This window comes from Periplaneta americana, chromosome 15, assembly GCF_040183065.1.
Source record: "Periplaneta americana isolate PAMFEO1 chromosome 15, P.americana_PAMFEO1_priV1, whole genome shotgun sequence".
NCBI classification, from domain to species: Eukaryota; Metazoa; Arthropoda; class Insecta; order Blattodea; family Blattidae; genus Periplaneta; species Periplaneta americana.
In genome coordinates, this window is record NC_091131.1 from 166,449,871 (window position 1) to 166,474,174 (window position 24,304).

At 36.7% G+C, this 24,304-nt stretch overlaps 1 protein-coding gene across 2 annotated transcripts in view; it reads left to right on the forward strand.

Moving 5' to 3' along the window:
• The window catches only part of Crag (DENN domain-containing protein Crag), a 219,850-nt gene that overhangs the window by 66,253 nt on the left and 129,293 nt on the right, over nt 1-24,304 (forward strand). For both annotated transcript variants that reach the window (XM_069848500.1, XM_069848499.1), the window contains exons 10-11: nt 7,487-7,662; nt 22,382-22,556. In XM_069848500.1, coding sequence (XP_069704601.1) covers nt 7,487-7,662; nt 22,382-22,556 — 351 coding nt within the window. The remainder of the gene's footprint in view (nt 1-7,486; nt 7,663-22,381; nt 22,557-24,304) is intronic.

The following is a 24,304-nucleotide window of genomic DNA, read 5'->3' on the forward strand; positions in this document are numbered from 1 at the left end:
TTGGCGCTAGGAGAACTTCATTTAAGTTATCCAAAACCATTCTCCTTTCTCTTAAATTTTCTAATGAGGACATTAACAAAATTTGTCTAATGGTATTGAGAGATTCATTATCCATTTTACACAATCACTTGTATAAATAATACTATGTAACTTTTTTTCACTTCATTTCATTACTCTTCAGTGTATTTTCATCTCATGTTTCTCCGAAATCAAATTGTACTTTATTTTTAAAATTATCATTGTTCCGTATTCTCTCCGCAATCATATTGTATTCTTAATTTAACCTCTGCTTTGTATTCTGGATCCTAATGGTCAGCTGTAGATTTCGGCCAGATGTCCCAAATTGTGGAATTTGTGTAAACCACTGTTATTATTAAACGAAAGTGAAGTATTTACTACAAGAACTGCAACACATTTACAAAAATTAGAAACTGTCCAAAATAAAGTTCTTAGAATAATTACTGAAGCTTTAAATGAACACTAATGACATGATCCTATTTTATATGAAATTAAAAAAATGGCTGTTTCATTGTTTGAAAAATTTATTGAATGAGTGAATGAAGAAGCCAAAGTGTCCTGTGAAGAGCAGAGGCCTCCTTGTTAGGGATGGTCCTGGAAGCTTACTGAGTGGTCCACTCCAAGTAAGACATTTATTATTTCATTTTATTTATATGACTGCCATGGGGTCACAGAACAAACATTAATTTCATGATAATTACTGGGGAAGCTACGACAAACACAACAGAAATTTAATAACACAGTCTGAGTTTATTCAAGAAGTACAAATTTTACAAAAGGATTGTAGTACTCCATCTATTCTAAAAAAATTGTTAACACCATTATCTCCACTAGAATACATTAATTACAATATAATCTTTAACTTTAATGTGGTTACACATTTGCAGAGATGTATTTCTGAAACAAAATAATATTGATGGACTAGGTGTATATTATGATCTTTTTGCCTTTCCCTTACACTAGGAGAACACTGTACACACCATGATTGTGAATTAGAAGCTATTAATACTGATGTACAAAATTAATTTACACATTAAATTCATTTACCAAAGTAGCCATATTTTGTGATTTAAAATCTGCAGTTCAGACTATTGTTTCATTAAAATCAGAAGACAGACAGACAAAAATAATTGTTATATACAGTGGATACCTTCTCATTGTGGATTGGAAGGAAATGAAAATGCAGACTTGTTAACAAAGAAACGAACCACAATTCAACAAATATTTAATTCTTAGATTTTATATTATTAGGATAGTAGAGGCTATCTTGGTATCTTGACTGTAGTGAATTTCTTCAGAATTGAAATTCATATATCACCAAAATTTGTTGCTTGCATAGCAGAAGATATAACTATGAACTTGCAGGACATAATAAATTGCAAAACTGTCAACATTTTAGATAATGTGTGCATGTTTATATGATTTACACTTGAGAAGTACGGTATTTGTATAATATTCTTACAAGTATTTTTAGAATATCTGTTAGAGATATGGTTTTAGTAGCTGGAATTGGATTGTGGTAAGAAACAGTTATGAAAATGAAAGAAAAAAGATTTGAACGATGAAAACTTTAGCTACTTGGAATGATAAGAATTTTGTGTACCATATTTTTGCTGGATTTGTACTGGATGAGCAGAATATTTCCTTACCACGAAGCAGTAACTTGACTGTTGGTTGATGCACTTCCAAGCCTTGGTTTTGGGGAGGGAACATGTTATCAGTAGTTTGAAAGTCCTTACATTATTAATGTACAACATTATTAATTGTGAAAAATTAAAACATCGTTTACTCACCCAAACTAAGGAAAGAAATGCTGAAATATCTTCTTGTTCGAAACATTTGGGACATACTACTTGTTGCAGTTTTCTTTAAAAAATGGAGGTGATATTTTGCCAGATGCTATTTTTCAATTCTTCCAGACTGTGAATTTTAATTTTATACACTTCATTTGTTAAAGTCCTTTAAAGATAAAAGTCACAGGAGATTAGGTTGGAAATTAAGGGAATTCCTACTGATAATTCTATTCTTGAACACACTGTGAAGTTCTATTGAATAGTGGCTTGTATGTGCTGTTGCAGAATCCTGTTGGAAAAAGACAGAATAATGCTTCTTCCCTGTTAACTCACCAATAATGTGATGCAAAATAATTTTCATGTACTATTATTAGTAGTTTGTTAAAAAAGAAGTGGTGCCTGTTATTCTCTCACCACTCATAGCACACCATAATTCTACATTCATATCAGGGGAGGGATTTTCATGAAAAATATTGGGTTTTTCGGAGCTCTGATACCTGTTCTTTTGAGTATTTACATATCCGTGGAGATGAAACCAAGCTTCTTCCGAAATTCCAAAGACAGAAAGAGATTAGGATCAGTTTTGTCATCATGCACTTCACTTAAAATACATTCACAAAATCTAGGTTGTTTACAGAATCACTGGGTTGTAGCCTTGCACTACTGTAAATTTGTAATGTTTTTACTTCAATAACTTCGCAAAATTTTGCTCAGAATTGTAAGATATACCTGTTGTTTCCTGTGATGAAGCTAATGGAATTTTTCGAATGGTTTTCATTGTCATTGAAATTTTCGTTTCTTACTTGTAACAAACACTTCCTCTTGCCAGAAATTTATTCACAAGATGATGGATTATTCGACGATTTGAAATGTTAACAACAAGCAGTCTGTCCTGTTATCATCTTCGATCTTCATGAGCCGAATTGGTTAACATATGATTATAGTATCAGTGTTGATCCCTACCCTGTAGCCCTGACCTACCTAAAAGAAATTAATCTTACTTCATTTTTCCACACAGTCCCCTAGTAGGTTGAAACACTCCTACCAGCGATGCTCCAACATTTCCACAACTTCCTGGAGGAAGGATTGTCCAATCTCTGCAAACCACTGGTTTATGGACTGCATGAGTTCATTATTGGATGACAGTTTTTTCCCACGTAGTGTTCTTTGAGTTTTGGGAATAGTCTGAAGTCACTGAGTCCAAATCTGGTGATTAGGGTGGATGGTCCAGCAGTTCAGTCCTGCTGTTGAAATTAAGGACTTGGAACTTGGAGCATTGTCTTGGTGGAAAATAACCTTTCACTTCAACTTGCCACAATGTTTCTCCTTGATAGCATTCAGCTAAATTTGCACAATCAATGCCTGCAAATAGTCTATCAATGTAACACCTTGGGCATCCCAAAAAACAGAGCAAAACCATGCCTGCTGATGGCTGCACCTTCAATTTTTAGGGGTTCGTGAACCCTTAAGGTACGGTCACACGTCGCTACTTTTGCAGCGCTACTTTTATACTGCAGCTGCAAAAGTTGCGTGTCATGTTCACACGTAAGCCAAAAGTAGCGTGCTGCACGCTACTTTTCGTGCTGCGCAACCCGAATGTTGCAAAAGTTGCAACTGGAGGTTGCGAGTCTGTTCACACGCAAGGCGCTACTTCTGCAGCCGCAGTCATGCTGCAGGTTCCCATCTCAGTGTTGACTTCTCAATATACATTTTGTGGTTATGTTCGCATTATTAAGTAACTCATGCGAAAGCTTCCTTATCTATTATTTGCTTTTCTGTCGTATCTAGTATTGAGAAATTGACATTATTTTTACTATAAAACTTTTAAAAACGCCTATATACTTAAATGATAACCAACAGAATATTCACGTAATCAATGTTGGCAACCCTCCTGTTTGGAACTACGCTACGGAAAATTTAAAAAATGAATTATATCCTCAGCAATTATGCTCAGACTGTGTTGCGTGTTTAATAACTGTTACATATAATTTATTTTCATCACATTTAACATTAAAATATATCCAAACAATAAAATATATCCAAACAATAAAAGTACCATTGGCACATTTGGGTGGTAACACTGGTTGCAACCGCAGCAAAAGTTTCAACAAAACCGATATCAAAAATGCTGCGGCTGCAACCCTGAGAACCCTGTTCACACGTCGCTACTTTTAAGTTGCGCGCAGCATGGAAAAGTAGCGGGCAGCAAGTTCGGCAGTCGCTACTTTTTGGGTTGCACCGTTGTTCACATGTCGCAGTACAAGAGTTGCGCAGTTTTTTGTACTGCAGTGCTGCAAAAGTAGCGACGTGTGATCGTACCTTTATGTTTCCACTCCATACTCTGAATGTTGGTTTCAGATTCATAGTGGTGAACTCTTGTCTCATCCATAGTCGCATATCGTTCAAGAATTTTTTTTTTGTTTGGTCTGAAATTAGTTAAACGCTGCTTGCAGAGCATTGCTCTTTGTCATTTTTGTGTTGGTGTCAACATTCGAGGCACCCTCCTTACAGTTATTTTTTCATGCCCAATTCGTTTACCAAAATATTGTGCACACTATAGTATGAGAAGCCTGATTCCTCTACCATATCCCTGATGGTGACTCGTCGATCTTGCAGCACTAAATCGTGCACTTTATTGATGTCTTCAAGTGTTGTGACAGTTCTTGAAGGGTCGCCATCATGTTCATCTTCACACAATGTTCTCCCAAATTTAAACACTCGACACCACCTTTTTACTACCATAAGATACAGTAGATTCTCCCAAGGTACGTGCCATATCTTGGTGAATTTGAGATGGAGACATTCCCATTTGCAGATGTTTAATCTCAACTCTTTGCTCGACAGGCTAAATTTCTCTACTGAGGCAGCGTCTCTGGTCACTCAAACACCTGCTATGAGCCAACGCAGTGCAATTTGGCATGTAGCCTTAACACATTTCAGTCATTTGTGTGCCATAAAATAGAAATTTTAGTTCAACTCATACACACTCGCTTTTCAATACTACAGAGTGATCTGTTTGGGTATGGATAAAATAAAAGCACCATAAAACATTTACTACTGAACTTTATTTGTTGAAACTTTGTGCATACAACACTGAAAGATGGGAGATTCCTCAGGGCTCAATATGACCCCCATTGTGAACCCTGCACAACTCATAACGGTGATGCAATTCAGCCCATGTCCGTTGTAACATAAGAGGAGTGGTGTGTTGAAAAACTTGAGTAATTTTTACTCCCAGATCTCATCAATGTTCCTGGGTTTCTGTGAATAGACAATTTCTCTAACAAAACCGTACACAAAGAAGTCAGGAGGAGTTAGATCTGGGGAGTTTGGGGACCAAGCCAAGAGATAGCTGCTTCTCGTACTGGGTTTCGCCTGCGACCTCCTGCATGTTTTTTTTAACACAGAACTTGTTTCTACTAATGTTCGATACCACAACATTATGGAATTGTAACTTAGCCTAGGTACATTACTCACACCATACTCACGTCGAAATTCCCTTTGAACTCTTTTAACACTCTCAAATTTAGCATGCCAAAGAACACATTGTGCCCGCTGTTGATTTGTAGTGGCTATTTTAATCATCTACGATTTTAATTTGTCCTTACAGATTATGCATTGCTGATCGTCATATATGGAAACTCCCATCTTTTAATCATAATATAACCAGCAAGAAATTTTTCCTACTATCATAATACTTACTTACTTACTTACTGGCTTTTAAGGAACCCGTAGGTTCATTGCCGCCCTCACATAAGCCCGCCATTGGTCCCTATCCTGAGCAAGATTAATCCAGTCTCTACCATCATATCCTATCTCCCTCAAATCCATTTTAATATTATCTTCCCATCTACGTCTCGGCCTCCCCAAAGGTCTTTTGCCCTCCGGCCTCCCAACTAACACTCTATATGCATTTCTGGATTCGTCCATACGTGCTACATGTCCTGCCCATCTCAAACGTCTGGATTTTAAGTTCCTAATTATGTCAGGTGAAGAATACAATGCGTGCAGCTCTGCGTTGTGTAACTTTCTTCATTCTCCTGTAACATCATCCCTCTTAGCCCCAAATATTTTCCTAAGAACCTTATTCTCAAACACCCTTAATCTCTGTTCCTCTCTCAAAGTGAGAGTCCAAGTTTCACAACCATACAGAACAACCGGTAATATAAACTATCATAATAGTTTTATAATAATAAATTACCGGTACTATTATCCATACCCAAATGGATCAGACTGTATTTGAGCTGTAGATTATAAACACGAATACAGCATACTACACCTAATCTCACTACGACTGAGACTGCAACGCACTTGCTGATAGTAATGTTCCCACTTTTACTTTGTTCATGAATGATGCGTGGGAGTTCATTGACTGACATTAGAGTTCTGCTTCATGATAAATCATATGCCCATCAAGTATAATAACATTCATAACTGAGTATTTGGTATACCAGTAGTCATGTTACATGTAGGCTGTAATGTTTTTGAAAATTTGTTGCATTTTTAAACAGCTTGTAGTTTTTATATAGTTCAGACATCAAGTACAGTTTTCCTAGATAGATCAGAATTTATTCGTAAAATTTTCTGCTTCATTGTTTCCTTTTAATGTCGATTATATGGACTTATAGACATGAAAAGTTGATAAAAATTGATTTCATCTTTCTTGTGAAGTGTCTTTTAGATTTAATATTTCATAGGTTTATAGTAATTTATGATTGTTTATGCTCCACCATGCTGAAATGTAGTAATTATACACCTGGTAGCAGACCTTTAATGCATGTCATTAAAGTACACCTACTCATTAAAGGTCAGGTCTTTCAGCCAATGACGACTCAGGTTACAACTGTTCAGCCAATGACAGGTCAGCTTTCTACCGTTACAAAACCGCAAGTATCGATTATTCTCGGATATGCAATCGAAAGAGAATTAGCGAAAAGTCACGGAGGCTGGAAATCCAATACTGTCTCAGAAGGTTATGTTCTGTTACTATAATAATTAGCGTTAATTGTAAATAATATTCAAATAAATTCAATTTGTCATCTCGTTTTTCAATGTCTAATTTAATTTCAGTGTTATCTCTGTAGGTTCTTATGGCCTAGCAAGGTCAATGTGGACATCTGTTCCTCGGAAAAAATCAATACTTTCGCGTCTGCGCACATCTCACAACATACGGGACATTGCTAAAAAATTAATAATATGAAGTTAGAAATATGGTCGAGCATAAAAAGTCGTATGAAACTCGCCTATAATGATAATTAAGAAGCTTGTATGAAAATTATGAAACTCGCTTGCGCTTGTTTCATAAATATCCACACTCACTTCTTAATTACCTTCATTATAGGCTCGTTGCATAATGTACTATTCATTAACAGTCTGTTTGTAAATCATTCAACCAGTTTATATTTTAGAGGCACAAAATCAGTGCATATTATCGTGGAAGGGGAGTGGGGAATAGAGAATTAACAAGGAAATTGAGTCTGTAATGAAAAATCTTTTGCTCCCAAGCAGAACAGTTTTTATATTTCTGCAATTTGAATCTAATTTTTGAGGTTGTAGAGGTGGGGAGAAAGAAAGGAAATGTGAAGCATTGTGTAGGCCACTACTGCCTAGTGAAGATGACATACAAAACTAACTTTTCCGCTGAAGAATTACTTGGCACTATATTTTTCTTCCAGATAATTTTCCCCTTCAAGTGGCAATGTCCATACATTCCGTTGTGTCCTCTGGGCCTGGCTGAAGTACTTCATGCTCCACTGCCATTCCTTATTGGTGTGGATTCAAGATTCTTCGATCTCTATGATCCTCCACCAGATGTCAATTGTGTGGATCTTGATACTAACAACATCACTATGTAAGTTCCATTGCTTTTAATTTTCATCATAGCTATAATCCTAGATTTATAACGCATCTTCTTTGCAGATTTTTTAACATAATCATCTTATTAATTACTTAAATATTATGTAATATATGTTGTAAAATTATTTTAATTTTATGCTCGGAGCTTTGTGAAAAAATGAAAACTATTTCGAAAGATATATTGTTTAATATGATTTGATCATTGTATATTTGGTATGAAATATTTTGTAATGTAATGAAGACTCATTAAGTTCATGCTAAATTTTTTGTTTTCAAAGTTAACTTTGGAAAAGTGATTTCGCAATGTACATCAGTTGTATGCTTGATTGGCTGCAGGACCATGTTGAGGACCGTGTGTATATCCACGTCTTGAATATGTATCTTTAACCCTGGGGTTGCAATAGTGGATATAGTTGAATTCTTCTCTTACTGTAACCCCTTTATCTGCTGATGTTTATTTATCTCATGAGCTTTATTTTATCAAGATTGAGTTTGGTTCACCAAGTAGTTTTGTCATATTATAATCCCAGGATTATTTTGTCTTTAATAATTCTATATCTGTTACTATTGCGACGAAATTCATGCTGAAACTCTCACTAAGAAACTTGCTGGCGTAATTATACAATACTTTCAGATTTTGATTTATTTTACTGAATTTTAGAGATTCAACAATTCCAATTTTCTGTTTGAGTAACTGTTTATCAACCGTTTAGCACTTCCAGGGTAGTGAATATAACATCATTAGCTTTTAAAGTATCATAATAAATTCTAATGCTCTATAACCAGCTAAGTTCAAGAATATTACTATGTTTTACTTTCTTTTTGTATGATATCTTGGTCTGAAGCTTTTAAATATATTTTTAATTTTTATTTTCGATTCTCCCTTCTAAAAAGACTAGCGGGAAAGAAATGGGGATGCTCTAGGAATACTCTGAACACTACATACAAAATGTTTATACAGCCAGTGCTCACATACTGCAGAGAAATTTTAATTACTTCACCTTTCATAAACGAAATAGAATATGTTCAGACTCATTACTGGTGGAATCAAAACAACTCCAATAGATTCTATGAGATTCCTCACTAATATTAACAGCATCAAAATGACAATAGAAGAAAAAGCACTGATTCAATATGGAAAACTTATTAGATTACCAGGAAACAATTGGCATTCATACAGTCCTCTCTGTAGATTGAAAACTCAAAAAAGTTTCATATCCATGGTTCAAGAATTAAAACAGAAAATCAATATCCCGAATTTAAAAGAAAACCTGCAAATTAAACCAAACCCTTTAACTCTATTAAATATAGAATATAATCCAAATTTAACAGAAGAAATACTAAAATCGGAAGTAAACACTGAAATACTAAAACAATTGTCTTCAGAGACAATTAATATTAGGTACCCTCCACAAAACTGGCTTCAGTTATACACTGACGGATCCTTGATCTCCAGAGAACAAGGTGCCGGTGCAGGTGTTACGTGCTGTCTCTTCTCACTTTATAGGTCTCTTGAATATGGAACAACAAGTTTTGATGGTGAAATCGTTGCAATAAGTGAAAGTCTCAGGAATCTTCTATGCCACATCAATAAATTTAGGAATGCAGTTATATTGTCAGACTCCAAAGCAGCTATTCTATCAATAGTCTCTAAACACACACCTTCATCTCAAACAGCAGAAATAACTAAAATGCTCTCTCAATTAATATCACTCAATAAAAGAATTGTATTCCAATGGATACCATCCCATTGTGGAATCCTGGGAAACGAGAATGCGGATGCTTTAGCAAAGAATGGCAGCACTGCTACTTACAGACCTGTTACTAAATCTACATATTACTCTGTGAAAAGATTTATTAAATCTACATACTTAGACTTTAACAAACAAAATTTGATAACACAATCTCAAGGGAAAAAATGGAACTCTCTGCATCAAAATCCACAGTTAATTCCCGATTTACCACAGGCCATGACTGTTTGGCCAAACACCTGCATAGAATTGGAATATATCAGTCCCCTAACTGCCCATTGTGCAACTCAAACCAAGAAATGGATTCGGAACACCTCAAAATCTGTGCTTCATTGGCTGGTCATGATATCTTTGAAAAATATTGGAGTGCAAGGGGTCAAATGACTTTATTGTCAAACACCTGGCATTAGAAAACAACAACAATTTTTATTTTCAATTCATTCAGAAGAAATAGAATGTGCTAGCATTTTGTACATAACGACATGATTACATGATAACAGTACAACAATCCCTATTACAGAATTATGTTACCACCTTTGACCTACTGCTACTGCTGAGCACTCATTTTCGACTTCAGGTTAGATTCTTTGGCCTTTCGAAGTTCACTACACAAATTTCTGGTGAATGGTTGGGAAATGTCATTCTACATTAGCCTTTTTAGGAAGCACAATAGTTGAATGACAGATAAGACAAACATACTTAATCTTTCACCATAATAGATAACAACTCTTCTCATTCATCTTGATAGTGATAACACTTTGGTTTGTTCTCAGTATCTTCTGGGTGACTCATTTCGACTAAAACTTCTTCTTGAGAATCTGTCAGCATAAAATAACGCAGCAGAGAAATGTACAGTAACACAATAAGAACTCAGCTGAGTCACTTGTAGCTCGACTAGCCTGCAGGTCACTTATATACTGCATTTATAGCTGCTGGGAGTTTGTAGTCTGTATGACTGCGAACTTGCCACTCTTTTGTATTCATTTTGCTGAAAGGCATTCCAGAGGGTCTGCGAGCAATGAAGAGGCTAAACACTCTCTGGTGGATAACTCCATAGGGGCCAGAGACTGTCAGTTGAAGATAAAGGTACTGATAGAGATCACTGCTGGCAACCATTCATGGCTTGATGGTCGACGTCTTGGCCACCATTGAAATAGAAGATAGAAAATGCAATACTAACATGAATAGTTAGGGAGGCAGAGCTAATTTACCAGCAGTCAAATAGGTACTTTAGTCCAAAGTACGACATAATTAGAGTTTAAGTAGAGGCGGCTCGTCCATAAGAGCTGCGGAGCTGCAGCACTCCCTGCTTTGACAGGAAAATAATAATAATGATATTTGTTTTAATTTGTAGAAGAATTGTTACAGCTTTTATTGGTAAATTGCTTTATATTTCATCTGACCGGGAATATGTACTATTATCTTATGCATAATATTTTTGCGCGTCAGCTGTACTGGAATTGACACTGCATTCAAAGTCGTCCTGGGATCTGCAGGGTGGTCAGCTCATAGAGAGTGTGTCTTACTTGGTCAGGGGGTAGAGAGGTGAAGGGAAGCAGAGGGAAACTGCTGCTGTTTGAAACCCATATCTTTCTGCAGTGGCTTGCAGAGTCAGGCCATAAGGGATCTTTCCTCTCCTCCCACATTGCTATTGTAATACTACGTCAAATGGATTCTCTATTCCCTTGAAACTTAATGACAATATTTTTATTTTCTCTTCACATACTTATTGTTGTAGAATCTTATCGAGTTAATATAACGAAATTAATATTTTTTGCCTTATTATTACGTATATATCCAGCCTCCAGTAGAATCTTAGGATTTGCCTTAACTCAAAATGATTGCACGAGTAGAATCCTTTTGATATATCACGTGAAATACGAAAGAGACTTCTTTTCCAGTTTTAGAACATTGTTGACCATCAGTATATCTGAGTGTTGCTTTGGTGTGACGTCTTAGTACAGTAACTCAACCAGTGCAAATGTGCAAGCATGAGTGTGTGTGAATTACAGAATATTAATTTTATTTTTCTCAACTTTCCCTTGCGGAGAAGATTCATGTAATGAAGTGAAATTAAAGGGTCGTCCGTTACCCGACTTAAATCTTACTTAAGCTTCATCCAGCCGAAATAGTGCATATGTGTAAGGAACTATAACAATGAAATTTACGCTAAGCATTTGTGGTTACGTGGATGTGAACAAAAAAAAAAAAAAAAAAATCTGTATTTTGTTTTCCTTGCCTCCTTTTCGCTGGTGATACTGCATAGACTAGGAGTGGTGTGACAGATTTAGGACATTTGCACCTAAAAATTAAAAAGCACGAATCTTCGCAATCTCACCTGAAAAATGTTGTTTAATTGGCTATGTTAGGAAAAACTAATATTGCTGCACAACTAAGTGAAATGAACAGAACAAACATTCTCAAACATAATCAAGAAATGAAAAAAAAAATCGTGAAATTATTTTAAAAAATATTGATTGTATCAAATTTTGTGGCCAGTATGAACTTCCCCTTAGGGGACATGATGAAAAGGCGATTCGAAGAACTCTGGTGTATTTCGTGAGTAATCTAAACGAGCCTCTCAAAAATCATTTGGAACATGCCACTGTTTAAAGGTAATTCTAAAACAATTCAGGATGAACTGGTAGATTGCATGTTGAGTGTCTACCGATTTGAAATTCAGACTGAAATCGATGGTATTAGTTTTTTTTTTAGCGATTATGGCAAATGATACCACAGATATCTCCCAACTAAGTCAGGAAGTTTTGATTTTTCGATATGTAGTGCATTTATTTTGTCCTATACTTATTCATAATGATATCAAGAAGTGAAATTTGTATGTACCAAAATCTACTGCTGCTCCCCCAATCCACAAGTTCACGAGCCGCCACTGAGTTTAAGTGACAGAAACATGTCGTCTCTAGTGACGACAATGATCTGACTTGCTGTGATATGTGCTCGGCAATGGGATAAATAAGAATTGTGGTCTTCAGCAGAATATAGGGAAGCTCTCTCTAAAGAAATACAAGAAAGAAGAGATGGTTCTGCAGACAAAATAAGCGTAGCAATTTTAATGATCTTCATTGAATTAACTACAAGTACAAGTTGTGATGACAGTGGCAGTGGCGGCAGAACTTAGTTAGGCTTTCTTTCCTTCCAGAGAAAGTCGTACACTTCTTCTTACTCCTGTTGTCTGTGTTACATTAGCAAATTGGAAATAGAACTCTTTAGAATTAACTTCACAGTTTATAAGTGTCTTTTCTATCACCACTGATCAAACTCCGTCTTACATGATACCCATTTCCTCTGCCCATTTATATTGTAGGACATATTGACAACCATATTTTATTATTTTAGTGCCCAGACAAATGTTGTATGTCTTCCCATCATATATCTCTAATTCTTCCTTATTTCAGAAAATTATGCAGTAGAGAACAATTGCTGAATTAATAACACTTAATAACACTCAATAAAAGAATTGTATTCCGATGGATACCATTCCATTGTGGAATCCTTGAAAACGAGAATGCGGATGCTTTAGCAAAGAAGGGCAGCACTGCTACTTACAGACCTGTTACTAAATCTACGTATTACTCTGTGAAAAGATTTGTTAAATCTACATACTTAGACTTCAGCAAACAAAATTTGATAACACAATCCCAAGGGAAAAAATGGAACTCTCTACATCATAATCCACAGTTAATGCCCTATTTACCACGCAAATCGTCTGTAGCTGCATTTAGATTGGCAACAGGCCATGATTATTTGGCCAAACACCTGCATAGAATTGGAATATATCAATCTTACCTTATTACAGTGATCACATCCTTAACCAGGTTCCAATCCTCTCTGCTCGAACTTAAACGGAGCAGATCTGGTCGCCCCAGATCAGTCAGTTGGTCATTGTCAACCACTTTTGAGTCCAGAATGCTTGTTAAATGAGCGTTTCCATTCTGGACTGTGTACAACTACCATCTTGTATTTTGATTGTTGCTAAATATCTTGTGAGCACCTTCAGATGTTAGCTTCACGAGTCTTGCACTGCTAGAAATGTTTTCCATCCCCTTGCAGTGCTCCCTCCAAGCCTGTCTTTTGGCTTTGCGAATAGCCATGTTGTAACTGGTGACTTCTCTCCGACAGGTGGTTCAATCACCAGTTCTTCGTGCAAGCTTAAAAAGCTTCCTTGTTTTACGTCTAAGTTCACTTAGCACTTTAGACCACCAAGGAACTTGCCTTGGCGAGCCAGCAACCTTAGCTTGACAATTATTATGATAAGATAGGAGAATGGACTGTTGCAGCTGGTCAACCGCCAACTCCACATCTGTTATGGAACAAATGTTCCTAGAGATACCTGATATCAATGCTGAAAGGTTCTTTTTATATCCATCCCTATCACTTTTCCTCTGGTTCCTATTGATCACTGGATTAGTGATCTGAGACTTAATTCTAAAGTAGATGTACCGGTGATCGGATGCAGAAGTATCCAATGATACAGACCAGTTTGAAACTAGGTCCTCACCTAATTTAGTCCCTAGTGTCATGTCGATAACTTACCTCCTCTGTGAATTAACAAAAGTTGGTTCATTATCTTTGTTAAGAATATATAGGTCAGTACTTACCAGATATTCCGCCAGCTGTTTGCCCCTTGGATCGATGTCAGTGCTTCCCCACAGCACGTGATGAGTGTTGACATTGGTCCCTAAAATGATTTCCTTACCATCTTGTTACAGTGGGCGATTAATCTCCTCACTGTTTCTGATGGCAGGTTAGGTTCATCATAAGGGAGGTACGCAGAAGAGAACAACAAAGTCCTCTTTCTGCCCCTCTTCCATTATGGATGTTTCAATGGTTGTCACATCCCTAGAACAGAACTTCACATGAAGCAAAGCATTAATCGAATTTGGAAAAAGAAAGTTTTATCCAAACAAAATTTTTTGATGCTACAAACCCATCACCGTAAAAAAACAGCTTGTTACGAATTCCTACAGTAAGCCTCGGAATAGGACTGATTCTCTGGCACGACCACAGCAAAGGAATAAGGTTTTGAGATTTGGCACTTGGAACGTAACTAGTCTTTATAGAACAGGAGGGGTAACATTAGTAGCAAAAGAACTAGCTAGATATAGAATAGACTTTGTGGGAGTACAAGAGGTTAGGTTAGATGGGAATGGCATATCACAAATAGGAGATTACTTGTTGTATTATGGGGAAGGAAACAATAATCACCAATTAGGAACAGGATTCTTTGTACATAAAAGAATAAAATCAGCAGTAAAAAAGGTCGAATTTATCAGTGACAGGTTATCATATTTAGTACTTAAGGGTAGATGGTGCGACATCATAGTTATAAATGCTCACGCCCCTACAGAAGAGAAAGACGACTATATAAAGGATAGCTTCTATGAGGAATTGGAACATACTTTTGATCAGTTCCCTAGGTATCACATGAACATTTTATTGGGGGATTTCAACGCTAAAGTAGGACGGGAGGATATTTTTAGACCAACTATTGGAAAAGAGAGCCTACACGCAATTAGTAGTGACAATGGAGTTAGATTAGTCAACTTTGCCACATCGAAAAATTTAATTGTCAAAAGTACAACATTCCCCCATAAGGATATACATAAATATACTTGGACTTCTCCAGATGGATTGACACACAACCAAATAGATCACATCTTGATAGATAAACGGAGACATACTAGTATAGTAGATATTCGAACTTTCAGGGGTGCAGACTGTAATTCTGACCATTATTTGGTGATTGGAGAATTAAGAGAAAGATTATCAGTAGCCAAGCGAGTAGAGCAACAAGTTAATATTACTAAATTCAATATTTTTAAATTAAAGGACGAGGAAGCTAAGCAAAATTATCAGGTCGAAATTTCGAATAGGTTTGCCACTTTAGAAAGTTCCGACGAAGTTGAGAAAGAATTAGATGTTAATAGCGTGTGGGAAAATATCAGAGATAGTATCAAAATTGCAGCTGAGCAGAGCATAGGTTATTATGAAACTAAGAAAAAGAAACCGTGGTTTGATGAAGATTGTTGCATGGTAGTAGAAAGAAGGAAACAGGCAAAATTGAAATTCTTACAGGATCCAGTTGAGGAGAAGAGAGATAATTATTTCAATGAAAGACGGGAAGCAAGTCGTACACTTAGGAATAAAAAGAGAGGTTACTTGAAGGAAAAACTGAATGAGGTAGAAACAAATAGTAAGAATAAAAACATTCGAGATTTATATAAGGGTATAAAGGAATTTAAGAACGGATATCAGTCAAGGGTAAATGTGATCAAGGATGAGAATGGTGACTTGCTTGCAGACCCTCCATCAATCCTAAACAGATGGAAAAACTATTTTGCGCAACTACTAAATGTACATAGGCCAAATAGAAATGATCGGGACGATATTGAAATACAAACTGCTGAGCCATTTATACCCGAACCCACCCTTTCAGAAGTCGAAATTGCGATAGAAAATCTGAAAAAGTACAAGTCTCCAGGTATCGATCAAATTCCAGCAGAATTAATACAAGAGGGTGGAAGTGCATTATATAGCGAAATTTATAAACTTGTACTTGCTATTTGGGAAAAGGAAATTGTACCAGAACAATGGAAGGAGTCCATAATTGTACCTATTTTTAAAAAGGGGGACAAAACCAACTGTGGTAACTTTCGAGGAATATCACTTTTGTTGACGTCGTACAAAATTTTGTCCAATATTCTTTTGAGGAGATTAACTCCGTACGTAGATGAAATTATTGGGGATCATCAGTGCGGTTTTCGGCGTAATAGATCGACTATTGATCAGATTTTTTGTATTCGGCAGATAATGGAGAAAAAATGGGAGTATAAGGGTACAGTACATCAGTTATTCATAGATTTCAAAAAGGCATATGACTCGGTTAAGAGGGAAGTATTATATGATATTCTTATTGAATTTGGTATTCCCAAGAAACTAGTTCGATTAATTAAAATGTGTCTCAGTGAAACATACAGCAGAGTCCGTATAGGTGAGTTTCTATCTGATCCTTTTCCAATTCACTGCGGGCTAAAGCAGGGAGATGCACTATCACCTTTACTTTTTAACTTCGCTTTAGAATATGCCATTAGGAAAGTTCAGGATAACAGGCAGGGTTTGGAATTGAACGGGCTACATCAGCTTCTTGTCTATGCAGATGACGTGAATATGTTAGGAGAAAATACACAAACGGTTAGGGAAAACACGGAAATTTTACTTGAAGCAAGTAAAGCGATCGGTTTGGAAGTAAATCCCGAAAAGACAAAGTATATGATTATGTCTCGTGACGGGAATATTGTACGAAATGGAAATATAAATATTGGAGATTTATCCTTCGAAGAGGTGGAAAAATTCAAATATCTTGGAGCAACAGTAACAAATATAAATGACACTCGGGAGGAAATTAAACGCAGAATAAATATGGGAAATGCGTGTTATTATTCGGTTGAGAAGCTCTTATCATCCAGTCTGCTGTCCAAAAATCTGAAAGTTAGAATTTATAAAACAGTTATATTACCGGTTCTTCTATATGGCTGTGAAACTTGGACTCTCACTCTGAGAGAGGAACATAGGTTAAGGGTGTTTGAGAATAAGGTGCTTAGGAAAATATTTGGGGCTAAGCGGGATGAAGTTACAGGAGAATGGAGAAAGTTACACAACACAGAACTGCACGCATTGTATTCTTCACCTGACATAATTAGGAACATTAAATCCAGACGTTTGAGATGGGCAGGGCATGTAGCACGTATGGGCGAATCCAGAAATGCATATAGAGTGTTAGTTGGGAGACCGGAGGGAAAAAGACCTTTAGGGAGGCCGAGACGTAGATGGGAGGATAATATTAAAATGGATTTGAGGGAGGTGGGGTATGATGATAGAGACTGGCTTAATCTTGCACAGGATAGGGACCGATGGCGGGCTTATGTGAGGGCGGCAATGAACCTTCAGGTTCCTTAAAAGCCATTTGTAAGTTGTAAGTAACAGTAGTCAATGCAGTGCTATTCCACAACATATCTAAGCTTTCATTCACTGTGTTTACAATCCGTGTAAGATTCAGCAAACACAAGAAACCCACTACGCTTATACAAAACTGCAAATAATATTCATATGACTCAATTTTAAAATTATAATACTAAAAAAGTATGTAAGTTAAAAGAAAAAAGTTACTATATACAACAAATATAAATATGAGACACAGTAAAACCAAGATTTGAAGAAGTTCTTATCTTTAATTAGTTTTTTTTTCTCTCAGTAATTCATCTGCTACAAATTGTTCAAATACACTCAATAAAGATGACTTGATCATTCTTGCTAAAGACTGAGACAAAGATCATATGCAAGATGCTACATTTCACTTACAGTACTAAGTTTCCAAGCAAATGTTCAGAATAAAACCAGAAACACAGATTACATAAGTTCTGCAGCCAACACTAGATGATATAAAGATTCATGGTCTAGTGGTCAGAGCTTCTGGCTATAGTTCATGAGGTCCTGGGTTCGATTCCCGGTTAGAGCACAGGAATTTTTCCTTAAAGGGGATTATTGCTGTGTTCGTCCATAGTCTGGAATTTAGGTTAAGTTTAGATTTAAGATCTCTCCTGGCACCACATTATCATAATCATCCTATCACATCATCGGGGTAATGTAACTCCGCCTTCCAGGCGCTCCAACCACAGAAGTGAGTTACAACTAAGCCACGGCCAGGAGAGAAGACCAGAAATGTCGAAAAGACAACCTGGTGGCATTGGATAAAAAAAAAAAAAAAAAATCGAATTTCTAGCATAAATGCAGGTTCTTCGCTTTTCAGTGTTGGGACTATAGAGTGTGCCCCCAGTACAGCTAACGCCCCTTGTATATCCAAGGTTCTTGAATGAGAGCAATATCAATATTTTCCTCAGCTAGCTTCTTACTCAATAGGGCAGAAGCTGCCTTACAATGTTGTAGATTAATTTGAATTATTTTGATAATTGACAAATCAAATCACCTTAGACAGTCTCTTGAGTTGAAGTCTCCCCAGAGATGTCAACGTCCATGGACTCTGGAGAATCCTCCTCCTCAGCTGCTGCCTTCTGTTCTTCCTGAGCCGCCTTTTTACTGGGATCGAATAGGATCTGAAAGAGACCCCTGTCCACCCCAGTAAAGGCAGCCAATCCTATGTCCTTGATTTTGGCAGCTGATTCCTGGTCAATCAGCCAGTAGGATCAGCCCCCCTGTGTACTACTTTCCAGTGCTCTGTACGGAGCCCCTGGTTAAGCAGCTGTATACGTTTAAGGAGCACTTTCAGATCACTGGTTGTTAGGTCCCCGCTCCTAAATGCAACCTTAAATGGTTTGGGAAGGTCTTTAGCCTCCATCACCTTAAGGACAAAATTGTCCCTGATTTGTACTACATTTAGGGTCCCTGGAGCCAGTTGCAGGATACCTGATTCTCACAATGGTAGATCAGAGCCCCATCTTGAAGTAAAAACTTCATCAGGATGGTAGAGATTCGCCAGGTTGCGCCTCATCTAGCCCCCTCAGGATCACCGCTTGAATATGCTTCAAGTTTGTCATCAGGGTAAGATACCCCAGTGATGGCCATCTCGTGTGAAGCCAAAGTTTCTCTATAGGAGACTCCAGGTTCAATGCCCTTGTGTCTCTTAATAGGTTTAGCTTTAGCCGAAGGTGGTGTGTCTGTACTGGTCCAGTTCTTTTGGAAGTCCTGAGGAGAGGGACCCGGTTGCATAGTGCTCCCAGCTCCTTTCTCCTTGTCCCTAGCCCTTTTCAGTCTCCTTCTAGCCGCCCCTGATAACTTTTAGTGCTCAGGTGCAGCCGATTAATACAAGAGGCAGTGATGCCCATTTCCTTATCTGGTGATAGGTTTCCCTCAACTGGAGAGTCCCTGTCACCATTTTTTGTTTGGTAACTTTATGCAGTTCTTCCAGTTGGAGTCCCACGAGTACCGGGGAAATAAAGGTCGCCAACACAGAGCCCCGATTGTAATGGGAAGGCTGGGTACTGCAGGGTTTTGCCTGGTGTCCTGTAGAGATCGTTAGTGACACTGTTATTTTACTACTCCAGTGCCATACAGCCCTCGGCACGATGCATTTACACCTTGGCTTGAGTAGACCAGAGCCCATATATGGTAGTGGTACTCCAGCTGGGAGACCCGCTGAGGTCCTCCAACTGGAAGTCCCTTTGGGTTGGAATTTGGATGTTAAGCCGCTTCTTACTCTGGTACCTCCACCATGACCTCTCTGGTATGAGTAACTCTGCCAGTACAGCTCACAGTTTCATTGAATACACACAAGCCCCCCCCCTCCCACCAACTTCAAGGTCATGCAGCTTGTAGGGAGACGTCATCATGATGCTTCACATTCCTTTCACATATCCACTCGCCTTGGTCAGCTAATAACACTGTAATTGTAACAATGAATGTAATGAATTTTTCTTGATTCAGTTTCTTGAATAATTATCTACTCAACTATCTTTTCCTTAGATGTAACACAACACTGACTGAGTCTGTGTGAAGAATTAACAAGGAAACTGTTAACGAGCTCATGTCAAAAGTCCCCTCAAGCTACGCTCATTATTAGATATTCAAAGGAAATAGACACGTACAAAAAAATTTGTTGCTTCTGCTAAATGTAAAGTTACGAAGTTAAGACTTCAATAAAAGGTTATCGAAAAATTAAGTAGACCCCAGCTATGAGTGGAAAGTGCTGACAGCTGCATTTAGCTAACAGAATGCACAAACTTATCTAGCATGTCTAGGGTTGCCAACTCTAGAGGATGGAAATTCAGGACATTAAAAATATAAAAAGCACATAAAACTTAAAATGAATTTCAATGTAAATACACTTGTATTTGACGCTCAATTAATCGATTAGAATTGCCTTCGTGTTATTATATTATTCTTTGGTTGTAGCAGTGTAGTCCTATATTAAAGAACATGCCATAAGTCTGTACACATTGAAACATTTGTTTCATATTTGCATCCAAGACCTCTTCAGGTGATATCTCTATCCATGCTTTTGCTTCAGTAAAGTCTCATTTTATAAACCTATGGATCAAGAATTGGCTCTCTTCTGACAAAGGAAAAATTTTACAGTCTGTACAAAAGAAACCAAATGACCTGGAAATGTACAAAAACTTGCCCAGACATGTTCAAACATTTTTAACAAGAGCCAGAACAGGTCACATTGTCACTCAATTGTACCTACACCGATTTCACATTTCTGATAATCCTACTTGTCTGTGGTGTAATAATCATGATGGAGATCTGGAACACATTCTTCAATACTGTCCATCCATAAACCACAAAAGAAGTAAATTAAAATCATCAGTACCAGTTGCAGAAGACACAGCCCTGCAGTATATATTGACTACATCCCAACTCTGGCTACTAGCAACAGGCATCTATAATGAACACCAATCAAAATACCCCTCATTTCTCATGAAAAACAAAAACTGAATAGACATACTAAAGTTCGTTTTTACTAAGAGTTCTGATTTTACAAGTTCTGGCCTCATCCAGTTCAAAGATTCTTCATTTTTTGAAAAAAAACTCTCTCCACATGAGCATTGCTAATTGGAAGAGCAGGTATGTGTTCAGCAATTTTTTTAAATTTGACACACTATGTGTCTTCAAAACAGTGTTCCAGCGTTCTTGAGGAGTTGGTAGATCTTTCAGTATCAGTATTATCTCTTTCAATAGGCAATACTCTTGGTACAATGCGTCACCATTTTCAAAGTCCAGTTCTGTATTAACTTGCAATATATTCACAATTTCAGTAAGGACTGAATGTTGTTGTTTTCTAATGCCAGGTGTTTGACAATAAAGTCATTTGACCTCTTGCGCTCCAATATTTTTCAAAGATATTATCATGACTAGCCACTGAAGCACAGATTTTGAGGTGTTCCGAATCCATTTCTTGGTTTGAGTTGCACAATGGGCAGTTAGGGGACTGATATATTCCAATTCTATGCAGGTGTTTGGCCAAACAATCATGGCCGGTTGCCAGTCTAAATGCAGCTGCAGACGATTTTCGTGGTAAATCGGGAATTAACTGTGGATTTTGATGCAGAGAGTTCCATTTTTTCCCTTGGGATTGAGTTATCAAATTTTGTTTGTTGAAGTCTAAGTATGTAGATTTAATAAATCTCTTCACAGAGTAATACGTAGATTTAGTAACAGGTCTGTAAGTAGCAGTGCTGCCCTTCTTTGCTAAAGCATCCACATTCTCGTTTCCCAATATTCCACAATGGGATGGTATCCATTGGAATACAATTCTTTTATTGAGTGATATAGTCCTATAGTTAGTATGAGCAGCTATTTTTGTATTTGTGTTTCTGTTGTGAAGATCTGTATATGCAGCTTGTTGGGAGGTTTTGATATAAGCTCATTATCAGTTTCCTTGTAAACACATTTTTACAATTGGTGTTCAGTCCCAAATTTGTCAGTCATTTGGAATAGTGATGTTAGAAACCTGTAAGCATATCTATCAAATTTTAATCTGTATGTAATAAGTTCATGAAGTGGTAGATTAATGAAGCTCGTTATAAATGTTTTGTACTATGAATTGGAAAAGATTGAATGAAATACAGAAAAGTGAAAATAAATATTTTGCCCTATAAGTTGGAAAAGATTGAATGAAGTACAGAAATGTGGTGAAAATTGAAAATTTCTGAATGAGTCCACTCAGTCCATAGTTTCTTGGAGGTCTTCCATTCACCTCTTGAATTTCACGTAAATAGCTAACCGATTGATTTACTGTTATTAAAAATATGCAGGTTTGGGGGTATTTTGTACCTATGATGGAGTGATCAGTACATTGTGTTGATTTGAATATTCCTCTCTCATAGTCAAACTCCCTTTCGGAGTTGAGCTAATAGACCAGGATTAATTTTTTGCTCATTTCACATAAAAGCTTACGAAACATGTTGTTGGACATTGTGATTGCAGGTGTGAGGAGAAACGTAACTTGACACAAAAGTTGCTGCCAAAAAAGCCAGCACGGGTACTTCGCAATACATTGGAACAGCTGTCTCAAAAGTTGAGTCAGTTTAGGAAAAGCTATGCTCAAAATTCTGCTCGAGATGCTAGCATTGACAGGGACTTTCAACAAAAGCGCAAGGAGGTAATTTCATATTTCTGGCAGATGTATTTTTATTGATTGTGTTCATGAATATGAGGGCAACATATCTGCTTCTTTTTTTTTTTTTTTATCCAGACTACTATGTGTAATCATAAGTCAGTTTGTCTTACTGTATGTATTTTTCTTTCTGAATTGTTAAATAGATTTGTAATTTATTTTTGTAGAAAGAATGTGCACGAAATTTCATACCTTTTCTTGAGTAGTAATGATACTTTATTTCCAGTATGGAAGCAGATATAGCACAAAAACAGCTTCCTGGAAATAATGCTTGATGATTTTATTCTGATTATATTCCTCACATAAATTATAATATTGTAACAATCTACAGAATAACTGATTATATGTATACATCTTGATTACACAACTTTTAACACTGTATCACTTCGGAATATGTATGATAAGACTTTCTTGTGTTAAATTCTAACATACCTTATTTACATGTTTCGACCTATTATGGGTCATCTTTAGAACTGGTCGTTGTTGGTCTTGGCGCCTCTTGTTTTGTTTGCTATGAGGGTGTGTTCGTGTGGTATAAAGTGGAGTCAAAGAGTGTGTGTGTTCTGAAATTGAGTTGTGTGTTGAGAATTTCATTTGGGTGTGTTTTTGTGTGTCTGTATATTTCATATTGTTCTAGTGTGTTTAGTTTCTGGTTTTTTGGTTGGATGTGTAATATTTCCATATCTGTGTTGATGTCTCTGTAGGTGTGGTTAGCATTTGTGATGTGTTCTGCATATGTGGAGGTGTTTTGTAATTTTGTTATGGCTGTGATGTGTTCTTTGTAACGTGTTTGAAATGATCTGCCTGTCTGTCCTATGTAGAAGTTGTTGCAGGTGTTGCATTTGTGTTTATATATTCCTGTGTGGTTGTATTTGTTTGTTTGTGTTGTTTGTGTGTTGAGATGTTTTTGTAGGGTATTATTTGTTCTGTATGCGATGTTGTAATTTAATTTCTTGAATGAGGTTGCAATCTTGTGTGTGTTTTTGTTTTCATATGTTAGTGTGATGTATGTTTTGTGTTCTTTGTGCTTGTGAGGGGGCGAGTTCGAATCTTGGTTCCTATTATTATTATTATTATTATTATTATTATTATTATTATTATTATCATCATCATCATCATCATCATCATCATCATCATCATCATCATCATGATTACTATTACTATTACTACTACTATTACTATTATTATCATTATCATTATCATTATTATTATTTTCTACTCTTGAATAGATATTTGATGTTTACTTTATCATGATAATGAGTTTCAAATGATATGTTTACTGTGAAATTCAGTAAAAGAGTCAGTACTGTATGCAAGAATTTATTCAGTGGTATAAAATAGTAAAGGAAATGAAATAAAAGAAGAGGAAGCAAGTGAAATACAGATATTCGAACTGGAACTTTCTCATTACCTCGTGCTTGAGGCTAAACTGACTTGTGGCAAATGAGCTGCAGTTGATGGGTTGTTAATGAAACTGATTACAACATTGTTCTAAAAGTAATCTCTTAGAAAAATGACTGGCAGTCCAGGCCTATAATCGAGGTGTGTTTGAGTCTACTGTTACAAAATTTCGTGAAGTTTTCCTTTTGTGAAGTTCACTGAAAATTCCTTACTCCTCTTCTTTTTCAAAGGCATCAGGCTGGTGGTATTTAAACCATTCTCCTTCAGACATCCCAGTATAGGTTATATCTCTGTTTACATTATTCAGTGCAGGACACTGACTGAGGTGGTTC